Source organism: Delphinapterus leucas, chromosome 6, assembly GCF_059928025.1.
Source record: "Delphinapterus leucas isolate spDelLeu-1000000601 "Yukka" chromosome 6, BTC_Dleu_Yukka2, whole genome shotgun sequence".
Taxonomy (NCBI): Eukaryota; Metazoa; Chordata; class Mammalia; order Artiodactyla; family Monodontidae; genus Delphinapterus; species Delphinapterus leucas.
In genome coordinates this window covers 68,991,443-69,010,777 of record NC_143134.1, presented here as the reverse complement: position 1 = coordinate 69,010,777, position 19,335 = coordinate 68,991,443, and the positions used below count along the sequence as shown (strand labels likewise).

At 35.5% G+C, this 19,335-nt stretch overlaps 1 protein-coding gene across 1 annotated transcript in view; it reads right to left on the bottom strand.

Annotated features, from left to right (window-relative positions):
• Window positions 1-72: 72 nt before the first annotated feature.
• BRD10 (bromodomain containing 10) overlaps window positions 73-19,335 on the bottom strand; it is a gene marked incomplete at its 5' end in the record, with an annotated part of 106,340 nt that continues 87,077 nt past the window's right edge. The window contains 3 exons of the mRNA XM_022573673.3: window positions 73-6,696; window positions 7,826-8,016; window positions 12,018-12,133. Of these exons, the coding sequence (XP_022429381.2) occupies window positions 3,053-6,696; window positions 7,826-8,016; window positions 12,018-12,133 (3,951 nt within the window). The remainder of the gene's footprint in view (window positions 6,697-7,825; window positions 8,017-12,017; window positions 12,134-19,335) is intronic.

Below are 19,335 nucleotides of genomic sequence, written 5' to 3'. Positions count from 1 at the left end.
AATAAAATTGGAATCTTGGAATGAAAGCAGGAATCTAAGCAGCCACTTAGTATTTAATATATATATATATATATATATATATAAAATCACAAAGGAAAGTTTTTTTGGTAGGAAAAATCATACGGAATGAGAGAAAAGAGCTAACACATGAGAAGGAGGTATGTTATTTCAGCATGTTTTATCTTAGCATTTAAAATGATATTGAATACTGACATCCAAATGGCCTACTAATTCTATACTAAGGGTAGAAACACCCTTCCAGGACCATGAAGTCTTCCAGGTAGCATTGTGGTGACTTTTCTTCCTTTACATGAATGCTTTAATAGATGACCTTTAAGAATACTTAAAAACACTGAACACAAAGAACTGAGGAATTTGACTTTGTACTCTTTGGCCAAGATCCCAGAAATCCACATGACCTTCCAAACTGGAGGCAAAGGAAAAGGAATTTGACTTTTTGATTATATAAATCCATTAATTTAGTCAAATTTCTAGTAAAAACGGGGCATTCTTTTTTTTAAAAGGAAACTAGACCTTAAATAATATAAGAAGCTAATTAGATTCCTCACTCATTCAACAAATACATATTGAATATCTACTATGTGCCAGTTGCTAGGGTGACAATGATGAAGATGACTGACAAGGTCTCTCTCTTTTAAAAAATGACAGGCATTAAATAATTGCATACAGATCATTTTATTACAGTTGTGAAGGAGTACTATGCATTTCTCACACTATGACCTCAATCTCTGAGTGACTGCAATAGCATGATGCTGGCTGGGGTAAGGAGCGGGAGTTATGTAATATGTAATGAGAACCTGAAATGAAACATTAAGTTAAAGGGAACATCTGGGAAGACCTTGAGGTCTTGAACTTTCTAGGAACTAAAAGAAAGCTTGAGTACAGAAAGCAAGGGGGAGAGTCAATTGAAATGAAGCTGGAGAGGTAAGCAGGAACAGACTGAAGAGCCTTTTAGGCTCTAAAAGCCTAAACGGGGAGCAGGGACTTTAAGGTTCACCAGATCACACAGAGCTTTGAAAGTCATATTAGGATTCTGATTTAGGAGTCAGAAAAGAATTAGTGGTTAATAAGTGAGGGGCCTTCACTGGGAATAAAGTGTGTCATAAGTAATTCGGTAAATTCGTTTCTGGAAGTGGTGTAGAGAATTCTTTTCAGGCAAAAGATGAATAGTTTTAGGTTGTTTTGTTTTAAAAAGTTGAGTAGGTAAATACATTCATTTATTGTGCACCGTGTATGTACAATGCAATGTACTTCAAACATCACCCACTTCCCCCTGAAATCCAAGGTTTCTAAACTGACAAGGAAAGGGGGAAGGTGACTACAGAGTGAAGCATAGACATGATCAGCAAAGGTACTGTCTTAGAGTATAAATCTAGGCTTTTGAGAGCCTTTAGCAACTTCCCAGGAATACCCTCACTGCCCTCTTCAACTAATAAATTTCAATGTAGTTTCAAAAGAAGTCTTTAGGCCTACTCTTCAACCCTAGACTACAACTCCATGTGATCAGGTTTAATAATATCATTATAAATGGGATGTGGATGAGTTTACAATCAGTATCCCAAAAAAGGTAATGGATATAAACATCAAGTAAGTATAAAATCTACCTTTTATTTAAAATGAGGCAAATTCTGAAATACCATAAAGTTGAACCCCAAGAATAAGCTGGTCCATATAAACATTGCTTTACAATGGAATTTAAGTAACTGCTCTGTAACTGAAAAATACACACAAAAAGAGAGTACTTATAAATAATTGAAAGTGTTCACATTCATTTGTCATTCTAAACAAACAAAAAAAATCATTTTGGAAAATCAGTCAACTATGAACCAACCCCTCAATGTAAAAATAAATGTATCGGGGGAAACTAGGTGAAGGGTACCCCAAGCCTCTCTGTACTATCATTGCAACTTCCTGTAAATCTAAAATTATTTAAAAATAAAAAGTTAAAAAAACATATTTGGGATGTATAAACACAGACCAAACACACTGGCCTTTAAGATTACTTATTTTGATCAATGTAGAATCTGGTGGTGGATTAAGAGAAAAAAGTTAAAACAATGAAATCCAGAGTGAAATTTTAAAGCAGAAGTAATGTAAAGTTATGCAGAAATGATTTTAAGCATTAGGTTCAAATACTGGCTATACCACCAACTAGCTGAGTGACCCAGGGCACATCATTTAAGCTCTCAAGAGTACTGTGAAAGTCAAATGAGATACGTGGAAGTAAAGTCTGTAAATTCTAAAGCCTTGTGCAAATGCTATTATTAATTCAAATTTCCTAGCCTAAATTCATTTTTGTAAAGATCTGTCCTCATCTTCTATCATGTAGTCTTTCAATGGAACAAGAACGCACTTTAAAAATGGTATTCAAACAAGGAAATACAGCAACTCAGTTTATTACATGCAGATTCTTCTGCATTGATGCTAACAGTTCACTGGTCCAAAATTACTAAAATACTTAAAAAACTATACATTATGTAAACAAAACATAAATAAGACAGCATAGTTCTTTGTACATATAGTTTAGTACAGGTTGTTAAGGATTTAGGAATATGTACAATTTTACACAATGGACTGCATTTTCACAATGCATAAATATATATATATATATTTTCTTACAGAAACAAAAATAAGATTCCACTAAAGACACAGAATACCATATTGTAGAGCCACGCTGCAACAGTCCAAATTCAAGAAGAAACATGTCAATGCAAGTGTGCAAAAGCCTAGCTTACTCCAAACTAGTCAAATTTGACTTTGTTCAATTCATGTTATATAGACAGGTAAGTCCTGTCTATTTTAAACAAATAACCTTTGAAAACATACTCATATCAATGAGTGAAATGGAACAGATTTTTCCCTCCCCAAGAAAAACAAAGCCTTGTTGCAAGCTAATGAAAAGATACATTAAAACACACATACACACACACACACACACTATGTATGTTTTCAACAGTATAATAAAGTTAAAATTTTTATGGGAGTCAAAACAATGCCCCATTATTTAAAAACTGGCTCGTTTAGTCTAAATTCAAGATGCAGCTGTGTCAGGCTTCTCTAAGCCAGATGACTGAAAAGCAGGGAAGACAGAGGCAGGATTTCGACTGGCAGATACAACAATTTGAGAGAGTGATGAAGAGAGTGAAGAAACCTTAGATGATGGAGTATTTATGGTATTCAAAATGGCTCCTTCTGGGCTGACCAACAATTTTTTGACTGATGTATCCAAATGAAATACTGAAGTGCTACTCGGCAGTGAAGGATTACTAGAGCAAATGGCAGAAACCAAAGATGTCTTAGCCAAAAGAGTAGCTGGAGGAGACTTAATTACTGAAGTCAATGACACTGTTGGTGCAGGAGGTGGTACAGAAACTTCAGCAGCTGGGTTTATGATCTGTGGTGCTGCATGTACTGTGGGTAGAGAACTTGCATTCCCAAGAGAGTTTACAATTTTTGTAGAGCTTCTTAGAGAATGTTTCACAGGTTGCCCACTTAAAGAATTATTTGATGCTAGCGTGATCTTCTGGGCCAGGTTATCTACCGGTGTAGGCTGAATGCCTTGGCCACTGTTAAGAACTAAGGGAGGTCCGTATTTTGGATTAGTGGATATAAGGAGAACATGGCTGCCAGCTCCAAGACCTTGTGGTGGAACAATAAAGCGGGTTCCGTTAATCATGATTTGTGTGCCAGGTGCCAAAGGTGTACTGGTATTGATGACTATTTTTTGCTGAATACAAGGCTCACTGAACTGGCCCCCTGCCACACTAGTTACATTTGATGGTGCTGCACCAGTGTGAACGGCAGTGCCAGCTGGAGCAGAACTGTAACTGGGGGTTGATTTTACGAAAGCAGGGGACAGTTGCTGGTTTGGCAGAGAAGCAAAATTGGAAATGTTAATTATTTTACCTGGATTCGGTGAAAGGGATGGAAATTCAGTTTGAGGTTTATTTGTGTTTATGCTTGTTGGCACTGTAGTTGAAACCCCTGGTGACTGAAACTGGACGGAAGTCCGAGATTGTCTTTTAGAAAGAGATACAGAACGTGTGGCTCCTGGTACTGTTGCGGCTTGTGGAACTGTGTTGATTATTTTAGGGGATACAGTCACAGATGTAGGCAAGGCAACTGTAACAGGGATTTGCAAAGCTGATGTCAGACATTTAGGAGACACTGTTGGTTGTGTATTTGAAATCAGAACAGATGATGCAAGATGTCCTGTTTTCACAGTTGATATAGCCACAGTGTTTCCGAGATTTGACGTGCAAAGTCTATTTGACAAAATAGGCATAATTCTTGAAGAGGTATCATTTCCACTGACTAAAACAGGAGGTCGTGTCCCAACTGAGGCAGAGGTTGAGGTCACTGAAAGAGAACCCAAAGATACATTTGCTCCTGTTACTGAAAACATGTTTACTGTTCTTGAAGCAGAAACCACTGATTCATTAACAGGAGTAATATTTTGACTCACAAAATTTGAGCTTACTGGAATTGAATTACCACTTGTTGACAGCGGCAAAACGTAGCCCTTGGTACTCTTTTCTTCTCCTTTTGGGGTTACATTTTGCAATAGGTTAATTGACGGCATAGCTGGCACACTGCCTGAAGTATTTACAATTGCTTGGCCTATGTTTAGCCCAATTTTCACATCTTTTATCTGAGACACAGTTGGTGACGAATTTATTTTTATTGGTGCTCCCACTGTAGATGGAATTAGTACTATCTGGGGCTGCTCTGGAGCCTTAACATATGTTTTACTCAAGGGAGGAGGAAGAGTTTGTTTTAATGGTTCTGCCACAATAGTTGGGGTTGAAGTGCCACTGGGAATTGCAGCATTAATAAAAACTAATTTCTGGGCAGAAACACCTGCAGATGTTGGTGCAGGTGCCACATTAATTGCAGTTCCACTGCCAGAAGAAAGAATAGATGGAGCTGACACCAGCATAAGTTTCTGAACTGGAGTCCCACTGACCGTATCTTCATTTGCTGCTGCTGTTGCTTCTGATCTTGTAACAGGGTAACTTTTTGTGACATCATCTACTTGTTGCTGTTTAGCTGGTGTATGAATAGCATTTGCACTGGTTTGTCCAAAATTTCCTGTTGATATGCTAATTACGCTTACTGAACTATTTGCTGTTGATGGTAGGAGAGTGCTAGAAGAAACAGAAGACTTTAAGGGAGAGGAGGGCATGTGTGAAGTTTTATCTATCATGTGCCCCAAATTACTACTGCAGGAAGGTTGGCTTAATGTAAATTTAAGATTTTTCCCCGTGGATGGATTAAAGCCAGCTGGAATGGAAACAGAAGTAGGTGCTTGGCCAAAAGGTGGGAGACTAGATGTAGCAGTTGTTCCAGCTACTGGCGAAAAAGCAGAGGATGATGAAGTTGCTGATTTTGGCACTAGAAATGCCTGAAGCTGAGGAGCAAAAGTAAAAACTGAACTTGAAGATAAACTATTGGATGAATTTTGATCTGGATTGGTCTGTACTTTTACAACTCCAGTGTTCCCACCTCGTGTCCTAACAAGAATTGACTGTGAATCTCTTATGCATACAGTTTTCAGTTCTTGCTTTGCTTCAGAAGAATCAGCAGTTTGTTGTGCAAAACAGTTGAGGGAACTACCGGGATTTGTAGATCCATTTAGTGTTGTTGCCGATAACTGAGGCTGAACTGTTGAGGAAATGGTGGGTGAAGCAATGGGCTGGGGGAATGCGGCTGCTGAAACTGCATTCTTGACTTTTCCTGGCTCACTCTGGCTAGTCTTAACTGGTGGTGTTAATAAATTACTTATGGAGGTTACAGGTGTCAAAGGCTGTGGTCTAGCATTACTCACATTTGACAAAGGTGTAACTGTCTTGTTGAAAGCTGTATTAGGTAGTTGGGTAGAAACAGTTCCTGTTGGGTTGACAAGAACTGATGCTAAAGAAGAGTTTACATTTGCTGTCTGTGGGAAAGATGAACCATGTCGTTCTGTACCTTTTTGTTGAAGTGGTGGTATTTCTTTTGCAATTGCTTTCCCTTCCTTGTGCTGAATTACAAAATTCTTAGGCAGAATGAGAACCTGCTGCATGATTTTTTCTCCTGTTTTAGGATCCAGCATAGGTTGCATCTGAATCTTTACAGAGCTGTTATGAAGATCTATGGGCAACCACTGGCCACAGGGCATTTTGTATACCATCTGTAAAGGACCTTTTGTACTGGTGTGGCAGGTCAATGCTGGCTTTATGGGGCTTGCTTCTGGAGGAGATATAACTGGCTTTTCCACAGCAGGAGCACTTCTACCTGTGGAAGGGGGCAGTTGATTTGTTAAGGTCACTTTGTTCCCAATATTCTTTGCAAGCAAGGCCTGAATAGGTTTGGTCCCTTTCTGGAGAGTAGACACTGGTGTTGAATCCAATGAGGCAAATGACTCTGGAAACAGTGGCTCTGTATGCTTTGATTCATTCAAACAGTCAATTTGCATATCACCTTCTACAGTCTCAACTGTTGTCTCATTTGTGCTTAACTTTGCTTTCTTCCTTGGGGAAAGCTCTTTTGTGCTATCATCCAGATAATTAGTTTGTTTGGACTGCCGTTTAAGTGTTTTAGGCAGTGTCTTAGGTACATCTTTAGAAGGCAATTCTTTTTTCAGCAACTTGCTTCTGGCCATAGGTAAATCTATTTCTGACAATTTCATATCATCTGAAAATTATAAAACAAGCATTTTGTTTATATAAAACAGCAACTGAATAGCAATGGTAAGACCAATTATAAAAAAGAAAGTCAATCTTTGAACAAGCAATTTATTAAGAAACCTGTAGGGCGATTCAAAAGTCTCAGTACCACTGATGGAAATTAAGGTAAGGTGACCTTTGACATGGTAATCCTGACATTGTAACCATTCCCAAGAACAACATATTATTAATAAGGAAATTATTTTTGATCAAATTCTGCTGCCAATACAAGTGTAAAAGGAAAGTTTACATCTTTTAAAGAGACACTCAAGCCAGCAATTAGGACTCAGAATTTAGATTTGGAAAGGAATCCAGTCTAGTGCTCTCCTTCTAGATAGGGAAACCTTCGTATCAAAGAGAGATGGTTCTCCATATTTTCTATTTTTAGAGAGAGACTCTATGGAATAAAAAACGTCCAGCTTTTTCTGGTGTTTAATTATTCCTACAGTAAAAAATTTATGTTCGTATCTGATCAAACTGGGTTGATGAGAAGTTACTCTTTTTCAATTCACCAGACATGGAAAACAATAGGTTAATACATTTCTAACCAAAAATTTTTATACCTCTTAGATAACTAAAGAAAGTTATTTAACTAGATTTATAGAATAAAATAATCTGATAAACTGAAATGAATTACAGATCATCTAATCCAGCCTCCTTATAAGAATGAGGTGTCCACTCTGGTCTTATTAGGCCATCAACCTTGATCATTCCTCATAAAAAAAAAAAAATCTTCACAATTATCAGGGACTTGACAAGTTCCATTTAAAGCAAACATCAGAAATAGTGCTTCAAAATTAATAATAATAAAAAGAAGAGGCTAAACCTATTTCAAAGGGACTGCATATCAGTGATGTGTGGTCTGTAATGAGCAATAACATGCCTACAGTTTGGAGTCGGGCACTGACTCCAGAAACTCCTAGAACAGTAATAATGACTCCAAAGAACCTTTAATAAGACATTAGTACACATTCAAACATAAAAGATTTCCCCAATCAATGAACTTCATTAACCAGATTATCCTTTATCTCCACAAAAGATACTAAAATTTCTCTTTGTGCTTTTAGTGTTGATTTAAAGAAAGTTTGAATGCCTACCTGAATCAAAATGATCCTTCTCCAGGATATCTAGAGGTTCTGTGGTGTCTATAGACTTGCTACTGAGTTCTACTTTTGGAGATTCTTTTCCAGGATCTCCTTCACCTTCTTCAGCAGTCCACAGTTCTCCAGTAAATTTATCGTGATCAGGCTGTCTTCTGAAATCATCATAGTCTTTCTTTAGGCGACTCCTGAAGAAAAATATTCGACACAACAAACAATACATACGTATTGAACTCTTGGAAGCTAAAGTACCTTCTAACATTTTAAGCTATATTTTACTATTTTCAATTAAGTCACTAAACCTATGTTTTAACCAAGTGTGTCTAAGATGCCAATGACTATTGTTCAAGAAGACAAAACACAGGGTGTAGGCATAAGAAACTTAAAAAAATATATGTGCAATTTCAGAATAAAGTGTTCGAACATATACCTATTTGTCTTTCTAAAGGCTGCTGTTAGACCTATTAAATGCGAAAAAGGTAATTTTTTTTCTAGCTGCACTGATAGAAATAGATTTGAGATAGTCTTAAAACTGCTGATCATAATATAGTTTAAAAGGTCATTTAAAAGAGTTAATCAAAAAGTTCTAAGAAACAGTGTGTATTATTTTTGACTGTTATACAAAGAGTAACACAAAAACAATCCATCATTTAATCCTGACAGCAATCATACCTAAACCTTTGGGTCTCACTAGAAATTATTTTTTTAAATTAAGCATAGGGAAACAAAGCTGAAAAGTGATCTTTCAGAGATCCTTTTCACATAAAAACATAATACCTATGTTTCTATAACACTAAGAGAGATAGAAACATTTCCAAATGATTACATGATATTTTAGAGATCCTTTATTATTCATTTGCTTTCAACTGAGTTTCTCTATTTTACTTTTACCTTTTGTTTATTTTTGTTTGTTTAAAAAAAATCTGAACATACATTCTCCAATTTACTTTTGCTACAAATTCCTATCTGTGTGGGACTTCCCTGGTGGTCCAGTGGTTAGGACTTCGCCTTCCAATGCAGGGGGTGTGGGTTCGATCCCTGGTCAGGGAGCTAGGATCCCACATGCCTCGTGGCCAAAAGGTCAAAACATAAAACACAAGCAATGTTGTAACAAATTCAATAAAGACTTTGAATATGGTCCACATCAAAAAAAAAAAATTCCTATGTGTGCATATTGGAGTTTAAATCTCACCTCTGTCACTTAACAGTTGTAAGACTTTGGGCAAGTTCCTTAAACTTTCTAAGCATCAGTTTACTTATTTGTACAATGAGGATAATAATAGCACTTACTTCATAGTTTGTGTGGCACATAAATATTCAACAAATGTTAGTTAATAATTACTCTCAATTTATTTATCTTTCAATTATTGCTTAAGGGTTTTATAGAGCAGATGAGGGCTGTAAGATACTAGAGTGGGTTACCAAAGGATAGCTGTAAAATTAATTTCATTTTAGTAATATCTATATGGGGGTAGTATAAAGTTCCTCCCTTCTCAGTCTTCTTCTCAACTCAGCTAATGACTTTGCTCCTTATTTCAGGGAAAATGGAAGCAATCAGACAAGAACTCTCATATGCTCACACCCCGTCTGCAACTTAAGACCTTCATCTGTACTCATATTCTCCATCTTCCTGTCTAGGCTAACTAACCCTTCCAACTTATGCATCTTCTCTCACCTAGTCAAGAATCTCACTCAACCAAACATCCCTTCCATTGTCTGAGTCCATTTGTGCCCCTCTATTCAATCATTTCCACCAGTATACAAACATGTTATTTCTCCCATTAATAAAAACAAATGACCCAACTTGACTCCAACTTGTCCTTCCAGGTACTGCCCTATTTCTCTGCTCTACTTTTATAGAAAAACTCCAGTTCCTCACCCCTAATTCTCTTGAACAGACTCCTTAGACTTTTACCCACATCTCTATCAACACAGCTACTCAAGGTCATCAATGATATTGCCAAATTTAACAATGAATTCTCGTCCTCATCTTCCTCAATCCATCATGAGCAGCCTCCTTTTTAAAACATCTTCTTTACCTGGTTTCTAAGACACCACTCTTGGTTATGCTCCTACCTTGCTGAATACTCCTTCTCAGTCATTTCTGCTGAGTCCTGCCATCTCCATCAACTCTAACTGTTGGAATGTCCCAGGGTTCAGTCTCTCTTATCTATGCTCATATACTAGGTGATTTCTACCATCTCACAGCTTAAATATAATCTATATCCTGACAACCCCCAAATTTATACCTCCAGCCTGGCTTACTCCCTTTAACTGGGACTAATATGCTAAACTGCCTACTCAGTAACTCCAATTAGACATCTGAAAGGCATATCAAACTTAACATGTTGAAATCCAAACTCCTGAATCCACCCCCTCCCCAAAACTACTTCTTTGTTTCCCCTATCTCAGCTAATGGCAATTGCATTATTCCAGTTGTTTAGATAAAAAATATTAGGCACCATCTTTTTCTCCTCATTTTTTCTGACACTCCATATGCAAGCCTTAAGGAAATTCTACTAGTCCTACTTTCAAGATCTATCCAGAATCCAAGCACTCCCTGCCGTCTGCATGGCTACTATCATGGTCCAAGCCACTATCATTTTTTGCCTGGAATACTACTATAGTGTAACTGACTTCCCTGCCTTTATCATCATCCCACACTACACTATCTCAACAGAACAGGCAGAGCAAGTGCTTTAAAACATAAGTCAGATCATGTACTTCCTCTGTTTAAAGCTCTTCAATGGCTTCTCATCTCAGAGCAAAAGCCAAAATCCTTAAACACGTAGGCTACCTTTCCCTATACTTCTCTGACTCTTGACTCTTACCACTTTCCTCCTCACTCACTCAGCTCTGGTTATTCTTGCCCCTTTGCATTTCCTATAAATGTCAATCATGCTTTTAACCTTAGGGCTTCTACATCTTCTTTTCTCTTAGATATCCACTTGGCTCTCTCCCCTATTTCCTTCAGGTCTCTTTTCAAACAGCAACTCATCAGAGAAGCGTTCTCCAACACCCTGGTAAATGACCAATCATTATCCCATCCAAACTAAGCATTTCTTATTCCCCTTAACCTGCTTCATTTTTCTTCACAGCACTTATCACCATCTGACATTTGAGTTTGTCTGTCTGAATAGATTTATAACTAGTAAGGAAATTGAATCAATAATCAAAAAAATCTCTAAACATTTCTCCAAAGATATATAAATTGCCATAAGCACATGAAAAAACACTCAATCTCACTAATCATTAGGGAAATGCAAATCCAAACTACAATGATATACCACCTCATATTCATTAGGATGGCAATTAAAAAAAAAGAAAATAGCAAATGTTGGTGAGGATGTGGAGAAGCTGGAACTCTTGTAACTGTTGGTGGGAATGTAACATTGTACAGTCACTGTAGAAAACAGTATGGTAGTTCCTCAAAAAATTAAAGACAGAATTACCATATTCCTCTTCTAGGTATACACCCCAAAATTTGAAAGCAGGGTCTTGGATATTTGTACACCCATGTTCATAGCAGCATTATTCATAATAGCTAAAATATGAAAAGCCTCCCAAATGCCCATTACAGATGAATGGATAAGTACAATGTGGTATATGCATAAAATGCAATATTATTCAGCCTTTAAAAGGAAGTAACTTCTGACATATGCTGCAATATGGATGAACCCTGAGAACATTATGCTAAGTGAAATAAAGCCAGTCACAGAAAGACAAATATTTTGTACTATATGAGGTACTTAGTCAAAATCATAGATACAGAAAGTAGAATGGTGGTTGCCACGGGATGGGGGGAAGGGGGGAATAGGGAGTTATCATTTAACAGGTATAGCGTTTCAGTTTCACAAGATGAAGTTCTGGAGATGGATGGGGTAACAGTGACACAACATCATCAACGTATTTAATATTACTGAACAGTATACTTAAAACTAGTTAAGATGGTAAATTTTATGTGTGCATTTTACCACAATGAAAAAAAACTGGGGGAGAAAAAACCACACAGTAAAGAGTTTTGTTTAATCAACAGTACTTTGTCAGGGCTTAGGAGGTACCTTGTACCCAGTAGGTACTCAAAACTATCTGAATTACAAATCAATGGAAAACCATACTAAATGATACCAGGACACCTTCCATAATCATAAAGTAAGAGCCTTAAAAAAGATAATAAAGCTTGATTTACCTGTTCCTTTGAAAAGCTTTCATTAACTTTGGTTCCCATGGCAGCAATTCATTTAAAAGACGTATCAATGTGCTATGCAATTCTTTTACAGCTTGCCTCCGATGATACCATTTGCCCTAAAAAACACAATTTTGAAAGTAAATTCCTTAGACTGAATCCAAAAGTAAACGCCAAGACTTATTTTCTGAGTAAAAAACAAAACAAAATGCCAATACCCATCAAATAAGTACATATCTCTTCTTCAGAAGGTTGCAGCAAGGAGGAAAATATCCTGTAATAAATCTTCTTCGATATACTTTAAAGATTCTCAATTCTACAGGAGAAATCTAAAACCCATTTAATTAAACCAGGAGATAAAATTTTTTTTTAAAGTTTTTAATTGGGTCAATTATAAACACTTTTATAAATCGCTAAAACACATATAAAGATACAAACATTTATATAACTATGTAAATGACATTGCTCACTTCTGTAAAGTTTCTGTAATTTTTCCACAACAGTGGGGAAAAAAAGAGAGAAAGCCTGAATTGTTATCCTATTCAAAAGCCATCCTAACAAACTTCCTTTAGAAATTTTACAATTATTTTATTTAAAAATGTTTCCAGCACAGAAAAGTAAACAACTGGTCACCATTTTCAATACTATCATGCTATACTAACGGTTAATTTCTGACATGCCCTCCATTTGCTAAGTATTATCCTAAGTATTTCATTCATACTTGGAGAGAAAGAGGCAGAGAGAGAGAGACAGAGAAGGAGGGAGGGAGGAAGGGAGGGAGGGAGAGAGAGATCCAGTGAACATGAGAGTTCACGTATACTAGCAGTTATAAAAGCCCTCTAAAGTGTGTGCATTTTTAGTCTTACTTAACAAATGATGAAACTAAGGCTCAGAGAGATTAAATGACTTGTTTAAGGTTCTCTGACTTGAACCCAGATCTGCCTGTTGGTGAAGTCCAAGTTCTTTAGAACTAATTACATCACTGCCTCTTAAAAACTGTATTACATAAATTCAGTCTGACACAGGTTATAAAACCTCTAGTAAAGATACATTTCATCAGTGCCCATAAAATTATTTGAATACCATAGGGACAGTAAGATTACAGAAGGTATAACTTTAGGTAGCCAACCTCCCCTTCTCCACAATGTTAGTGAACACCAGCTATCCACATCACCACCACCACCATCACTATAGTCCCTTACTGTTATATAACCAAGTTGTATTTCTTTTTTACTTGGTAACAGCTTTGAGATATAATTTACATACCATATAGTCCACTCATTTTATTTCTTTTATAACAAAAGGCGCACAACTATATATTACAGATCACATTTAACCTGCATAAAATTAGATTTCACCCCACGGGAACTCTAAGTCAATTTGCATATAGGTAAAACATTAAGGCAGAAAAATAACCACTCCCTAGAGCAAAGCATATTCTAAAATCTGTGCATAAATTTCCCAACTTTATATATATCTAAAACTTTTCCTTTTGTCATGGAAATTTTAGACACATACAAAACTTTCATTTTGTATAACAGTGCATTTCCTACTCCTGAAAATTTTGTGCTTTAAACCAACACAACGTTTATGCACATAAAAATAAACATTTCTAACTGAGTTTTTTATACTTCAGAAGGGAAACTGTTCATTAGAAGAGTAGGAAGAGGTGAGATTATATGTGCATGTGCTCATAATGAATATGGAACCTAGGCTCACTGACTAATTTTTGTGTCTTCTCAGTGGCATAACAAATTATAGTATTGTGAAAAAATTTCAAGAAAAGTAACTTTTATTTCATATAATATACTAACCTGAAGAGACTTTCCTTCTTGTCAAAAGCATTCTAAAAGGACCCAACTAACAATGAGTTATACCTAAAAAGTTTATTTTTCTCAAAGAAATGTTATGAGATAGTATAAAGTGCATATTCTAACCCATGAAAACAAAACTATTAGATTATAAATAATAAAAGTGAGCAAGAAATAACTTCCATCTATGGAAAGCTATTTGAGGAAGATGAAAAGGCAGGTAACAGCTACCCTAAATCCTTTTCAAAATGAGGTAAGATTTTGTTTCAATAAAAAATAGAAAATAGTAGATGGAGATTTTTCCCTTTAACAAGGCATATCAACATTATTTTTTTCTACATATCAACTTCTATTTGGCTCAAAAATGAAATAGTGACAGTGGAAATAAACTTTTCCTAAGCTAAAGAGAGCAGAAAGAGGTAAGGAATGAAGGTGGGGAGAATATTCTCTTCATGGTATAACTGACTGGAAAAGCATTAAAGGATTAGGGGGCGCCAGGCATGCTGAATTCCTTATTTACTGGGAGTTATATGGGGAAGAATTACAGATGCAGAGTTAACCTGGGCAGTACGGTGGCTGTATGGATTAGTGTGGTGGTGATGGGGTAGGGATTACAGAACTATCAGTGTTATGGGACTTTTAGGACTAGGCAGATGAAACACGGGAAGGGGAGACTGTGTAACTGGATACTACTTAAAGCCATTTATCAACTCTGTTTGTGTCTCAACTAAATTACATTAATTTTTATAGGAAAGAGTTTTAAAAATATTAGGAAAATTTTACCTTTTGATTTTGGTTACTAAATTTTAATTAATCCAATGCCCAGAAAATATACTACTGAACAGGAGGGGTCATATAAATCAATCAGAAAATAGAGTCCTAACTTCCATATAACTCTGTTTTACCCACTGACCTGTTTGTAAATGTCTAAGGCCTTCAACTTTATGTATGTTTTTTGGCCTTCTTCTCCTTCTTTATACTGCATATTCTCAACTTGGGGTAGTGATGGTATGATATCTCATTTATATTTGAAAATGCCTATCTAATCATTCTGTGTTTGAAAAACAAACAAAAAGTTTATTATTTTCATAACACAAATTATATAAAGGCTGATAAAATGTTTTGACTAGAAGATACATATAAGGATACAATGACCTCAACAAAGGGCATCCCTATACCTGCCATGGGGTATGTGTGTCATCTATCAAAAGGGGGCATAGGTTTAAAAAAGTTCAGAATCACTGCTCCAGGGCTGGTGTTTGAGGTAGTAAGGTACTTTAATTACTTGACAGTAAAAGAGAAACTCATACTGGTTCTCTCATTTATTATTTCTTTGGTCAATACAATCCAAATGGAAAGAAAATAATACGTCCCTTTCTACCTAGTGCTGGTCTCAGAGTGTCACAGTATACAATGGAACTAATGTAGAGAAGTTATGAATTTTTAAATGAAGTTAGCCAAATGGTAATAATTTGCCTTAACTTGGATCTAATATAAAAATCTATTTAAAATCAAACAAAATATTTCCTGAACTTTAAATCAGATCATTAGCAATAGCTTTCCTGACTGATCAACTTTATTTATATACACAAATAAAGGAAAAACTATCATGTTTCTTCTAGGATGAAATTATTAAAGCTAAAAGGGAACTCAGAGGACATAATTTTACAGAAGGAAAGTGTCTAAAGTAAACAGAGAAGTACTTGTAGGTGGAAGAAGACTTTAGAATTCTAGATCTCCCAAATGCTAAAATCCACTTTCCTTCCACTACACAATGCCATCTCTCATGGGCTACACACAGACAATTCCTAAAGAAGAAAGAGACTGTACTGTGTAAGTTCCTATATTTACATGTAGGTACCTCTGTAATGCAAACATTAAAATCTCTAAAATTTACTTTGTTTCATTTGTTTAATTACAGTAGTACTTAAAACTATGGTGATCTAAAGTTTAAAAGTGAATTAAAAAAACAAGGAAAACAGCAAGTTCCCCATCTTCAAACACATAAGAGAGAATATGGACATAATGAAAATCAGAAAGGCTCTTACAGTTTTTATCTGCACTGATCAATACAGAATCAAAGAAAGTAGATAGAAAGATTAAGTAAATGGTTATTTGTAGAACAGTGTTCTAATTGTTTCTCTAATAAAAAATACATTTAATAAGCTTTACATATATAAATTTAGTGATGACTTTCCTTTATAAACAGGTATGTGAATATGGGGATAAATGAACAATTTTTAGTATTAGAATTCTCACAATTTTTAGTATTAGAATTCTCACTATTTTCACAGACAAAAATTGTTTTTCTAAAATAATCCCAATGTGTTATGTGAACTTAATAATTCAAACATTTACTGAAGGTCACTTTGAAGAGAGTAATATATTTTTCTTTTATAAATTTACTATGAAATGTAACATAAAATAAAGTATGAATTCAAACATACACCACGGAACCAAAGGTATACAATATGGTCTAAATTTGAGGCTTACCTTTCAATACTTTCTCAGCCAATGTCCACAGCAGCTGCAGATTGCCAGCTCCCTTTCCATGAGATGCCCCACTGTCAAACACTAAGGTTTTATAACCTCATAGGGATTACTACAATAAGGATCTTGTCTATGGCCACAAGATAAGTCCTTTATTATATTATGCAGTTTTATAAGTTTTTGAATGTGATAGGTTAATAACCTAAGGAACCATAAGAGAAAAGAAACTTTTAAAAAACTTATAAAACTACACAATATTGTAAAATGAAAAGCTGAATCTATGTGTGTGAAATGAGTGGGGAGGTAAACTTACCTTACAACTAAAGAAAAACTCCATTCTGCTGCAGTAATCGGGTATGACAGCACCAGCATAATGCTGGCTGGGGTGCTGCAAGGAGAGGGAGTTGGCAATCTACTGATGCTGGGGACACTGAACATCTAGAAGGAAGAAAAGAGGAAAACAAATAAATTCCAGGTTTATTAAATGTCTCATTACCATGGATCTTTTGCACATTTTAATAAGTTTAGATGCTTTGAATATTAAACTTAGGTGGAAGTAGTTTGTTTACACAAATCATTCTGTTACTTATATAGATTTTCTTATAACATTATATCTAAACAAAATAGGTATCAACAGTTATATGAAGAAAAGATTAACATCACATATAAATATGCAAAGAATGCTTTTTTAAATTGAAAGGGTATTATTGTGAAGATGATAAAAAAGATAATTTTTATGTACAAAATATATATGAAAAAGGCATCAATGCTCTTTTTCTACATGCTTTTACTTACAAATATGTTGTTACAGCACAGAAACAGGGATCATATGGCAAAATATTTTTTGTTATAGGCTTGGTTCTTGTCACAGACATAAATCACATGGTGGAAAGGGATTAGATAATAATACATCATGCTTTTCAAATAAAATTCAAGTAACTTTTAGAAAAGCCAAATGGATTTGTCTGCAAAGATGTCTCATTTAAAATCACTAGCAATATCCAAAGGTAGGTTACAAATAATTTAAATGCAAATGTATAAAAACACAGTACAAATCAAATTAACTGTACTTAAGCATGTTAATAATCTAATTATTTGGCATTCTCCTTAGTCTAAGTAATATTAAGTGAAAAGGTAATAAGTATTTACTTTTTCTTACTGCTCACCTAAAGAAATTACTACTATATTAGTATATTCCTGCATATTCACAGTTTTGGGGGTAAAACACTGCATTCACCTTGTTATATACAGTCCCTTGAAAAAGTACTAGTTAGACATTATAGTGAAATGTTTGCATATTAATATGGAAAAAGTTAAAGAGTATTTTCACACTGCCAGAGGTTCTAATATGAACTATCCTATCATATACTAGTATTTTCTCTTTAGGTACTCTCACCCATTTTCTCTTAAGACTAATTCAATAGAAAAGGAAAGCATTTGTACTTTATTCTAAAGATATCCTACATTGCACAGCATGTACAACATTTCCATTATATTCCATTATATTTCTAAATTAGCATTTCTAATGCTAATTAGAACTATAGTTCTAACTATAATTTCCATTATATTTCTAAATTAGCATTTAACTAGAAAGCATGAAGACAAACAACTGCAAACAACTGCATATCACTACAAGTGATAATATTGGAAGTTTCAGTGTCATTTGACTTTGTAGAGAGGATGGACAGATCACATTCCCAGTGAGATAGTTACTATTACTGGGGAAGAAAATCTAACAATATGTATGTAACTGATGGTATGTAACCATTTTCATTCACAAAGAAGAAAAAATCCTGAACTAGAAATTAACTATTGGGTAAGTATCTGAATTTGATTCTTTTTAGTAAACACGTGGTAACAAAGAATAAAATTTTATCAAATCTATACCTGATATCAGAAAGGTGGGTTCTCAAGCAATTCACTGCAAAATCTAAATCACTAAGTAATATTACATATGGTATCATCAGAGCATAAAAAGGTCCACGTAAGTGAAATTAAGACTGGGAGTATCTTAAAAGCAGAGTCAGTATCCTACTTATTTTTACTTTCTCAGTCTCCATCACAATGCCTAGCAGAGAGCAGGCCCACAATAAGTATTCAGACTATAGAAGTAAATTGCTTAGCTTACTGAGATTTTCTACTTAGCTGCAAAAGATTTTAAAAAATTGATAGAAACGTTCCTAAAATATGTCTTCCAGGTTTTCTGAGTATACAATGAATATAATTTAACTCTTGATGACTCGGATCATCAGTTTGAACAAGTTATTGTTTCATATTTTAAGGCAGTGACTGCAGGGTTTACAGGGCTATAACCTATGTTCCTATATTGAGTGGTTATTGATTACTAATAGTTTTGGACTCCTAAGATCTGCTTTTGTAGGTTTTTTTCTCAATTGTCTATTAGCATTTCATGCTACTGCCACTAAATCTGCCTTAAACGGCCTTGTCCTAATTAAAAGCACCTGCTACAACTAGTTAGCATCATATCTTCATTAAAAGAAACTGGTTCCATGCAAGGATTTTTTTCTACTTTAAAGTGCTAGAGATCCAGATGTGGACTCTGGGTCTTCTATTTAGACTCCTTTTTATTCTCTGGTAGATTTGGGATTAATTTTCCTTCCATATATAATGTATCATTTTTACCTTTTTTTTTTTTTTTTTGAGGTACACGGGCCTCTGACTGTTGTGGCCTCTCCCGCTGCGGAGCACAGGCTCCAGACGCGCAGGCTCAGTGGCCATGGCTCACGGGCCCAGCCGTTCCGCGGCACGTGGGATCCTCCCAGACCGGCGCACAAACCCGTGTCCCCTGCATCAGCAGGCGGACTCTCAACCACTGCGCCACCAGGGAAGCCCCATTTTTACCTTTTTTACAGAGTCTGCTAAGATGGTAGGAAAGTTCTATTACTGTTCAATCTTCTCTGTTTTTTGGATGGTATTCTTCCCTAGTTCACAAAAGGTTAAACTACCCTATCTTTAAATTTTAGGGGCTTTCCAAAGATTTTGATATCTTCTGTAATATA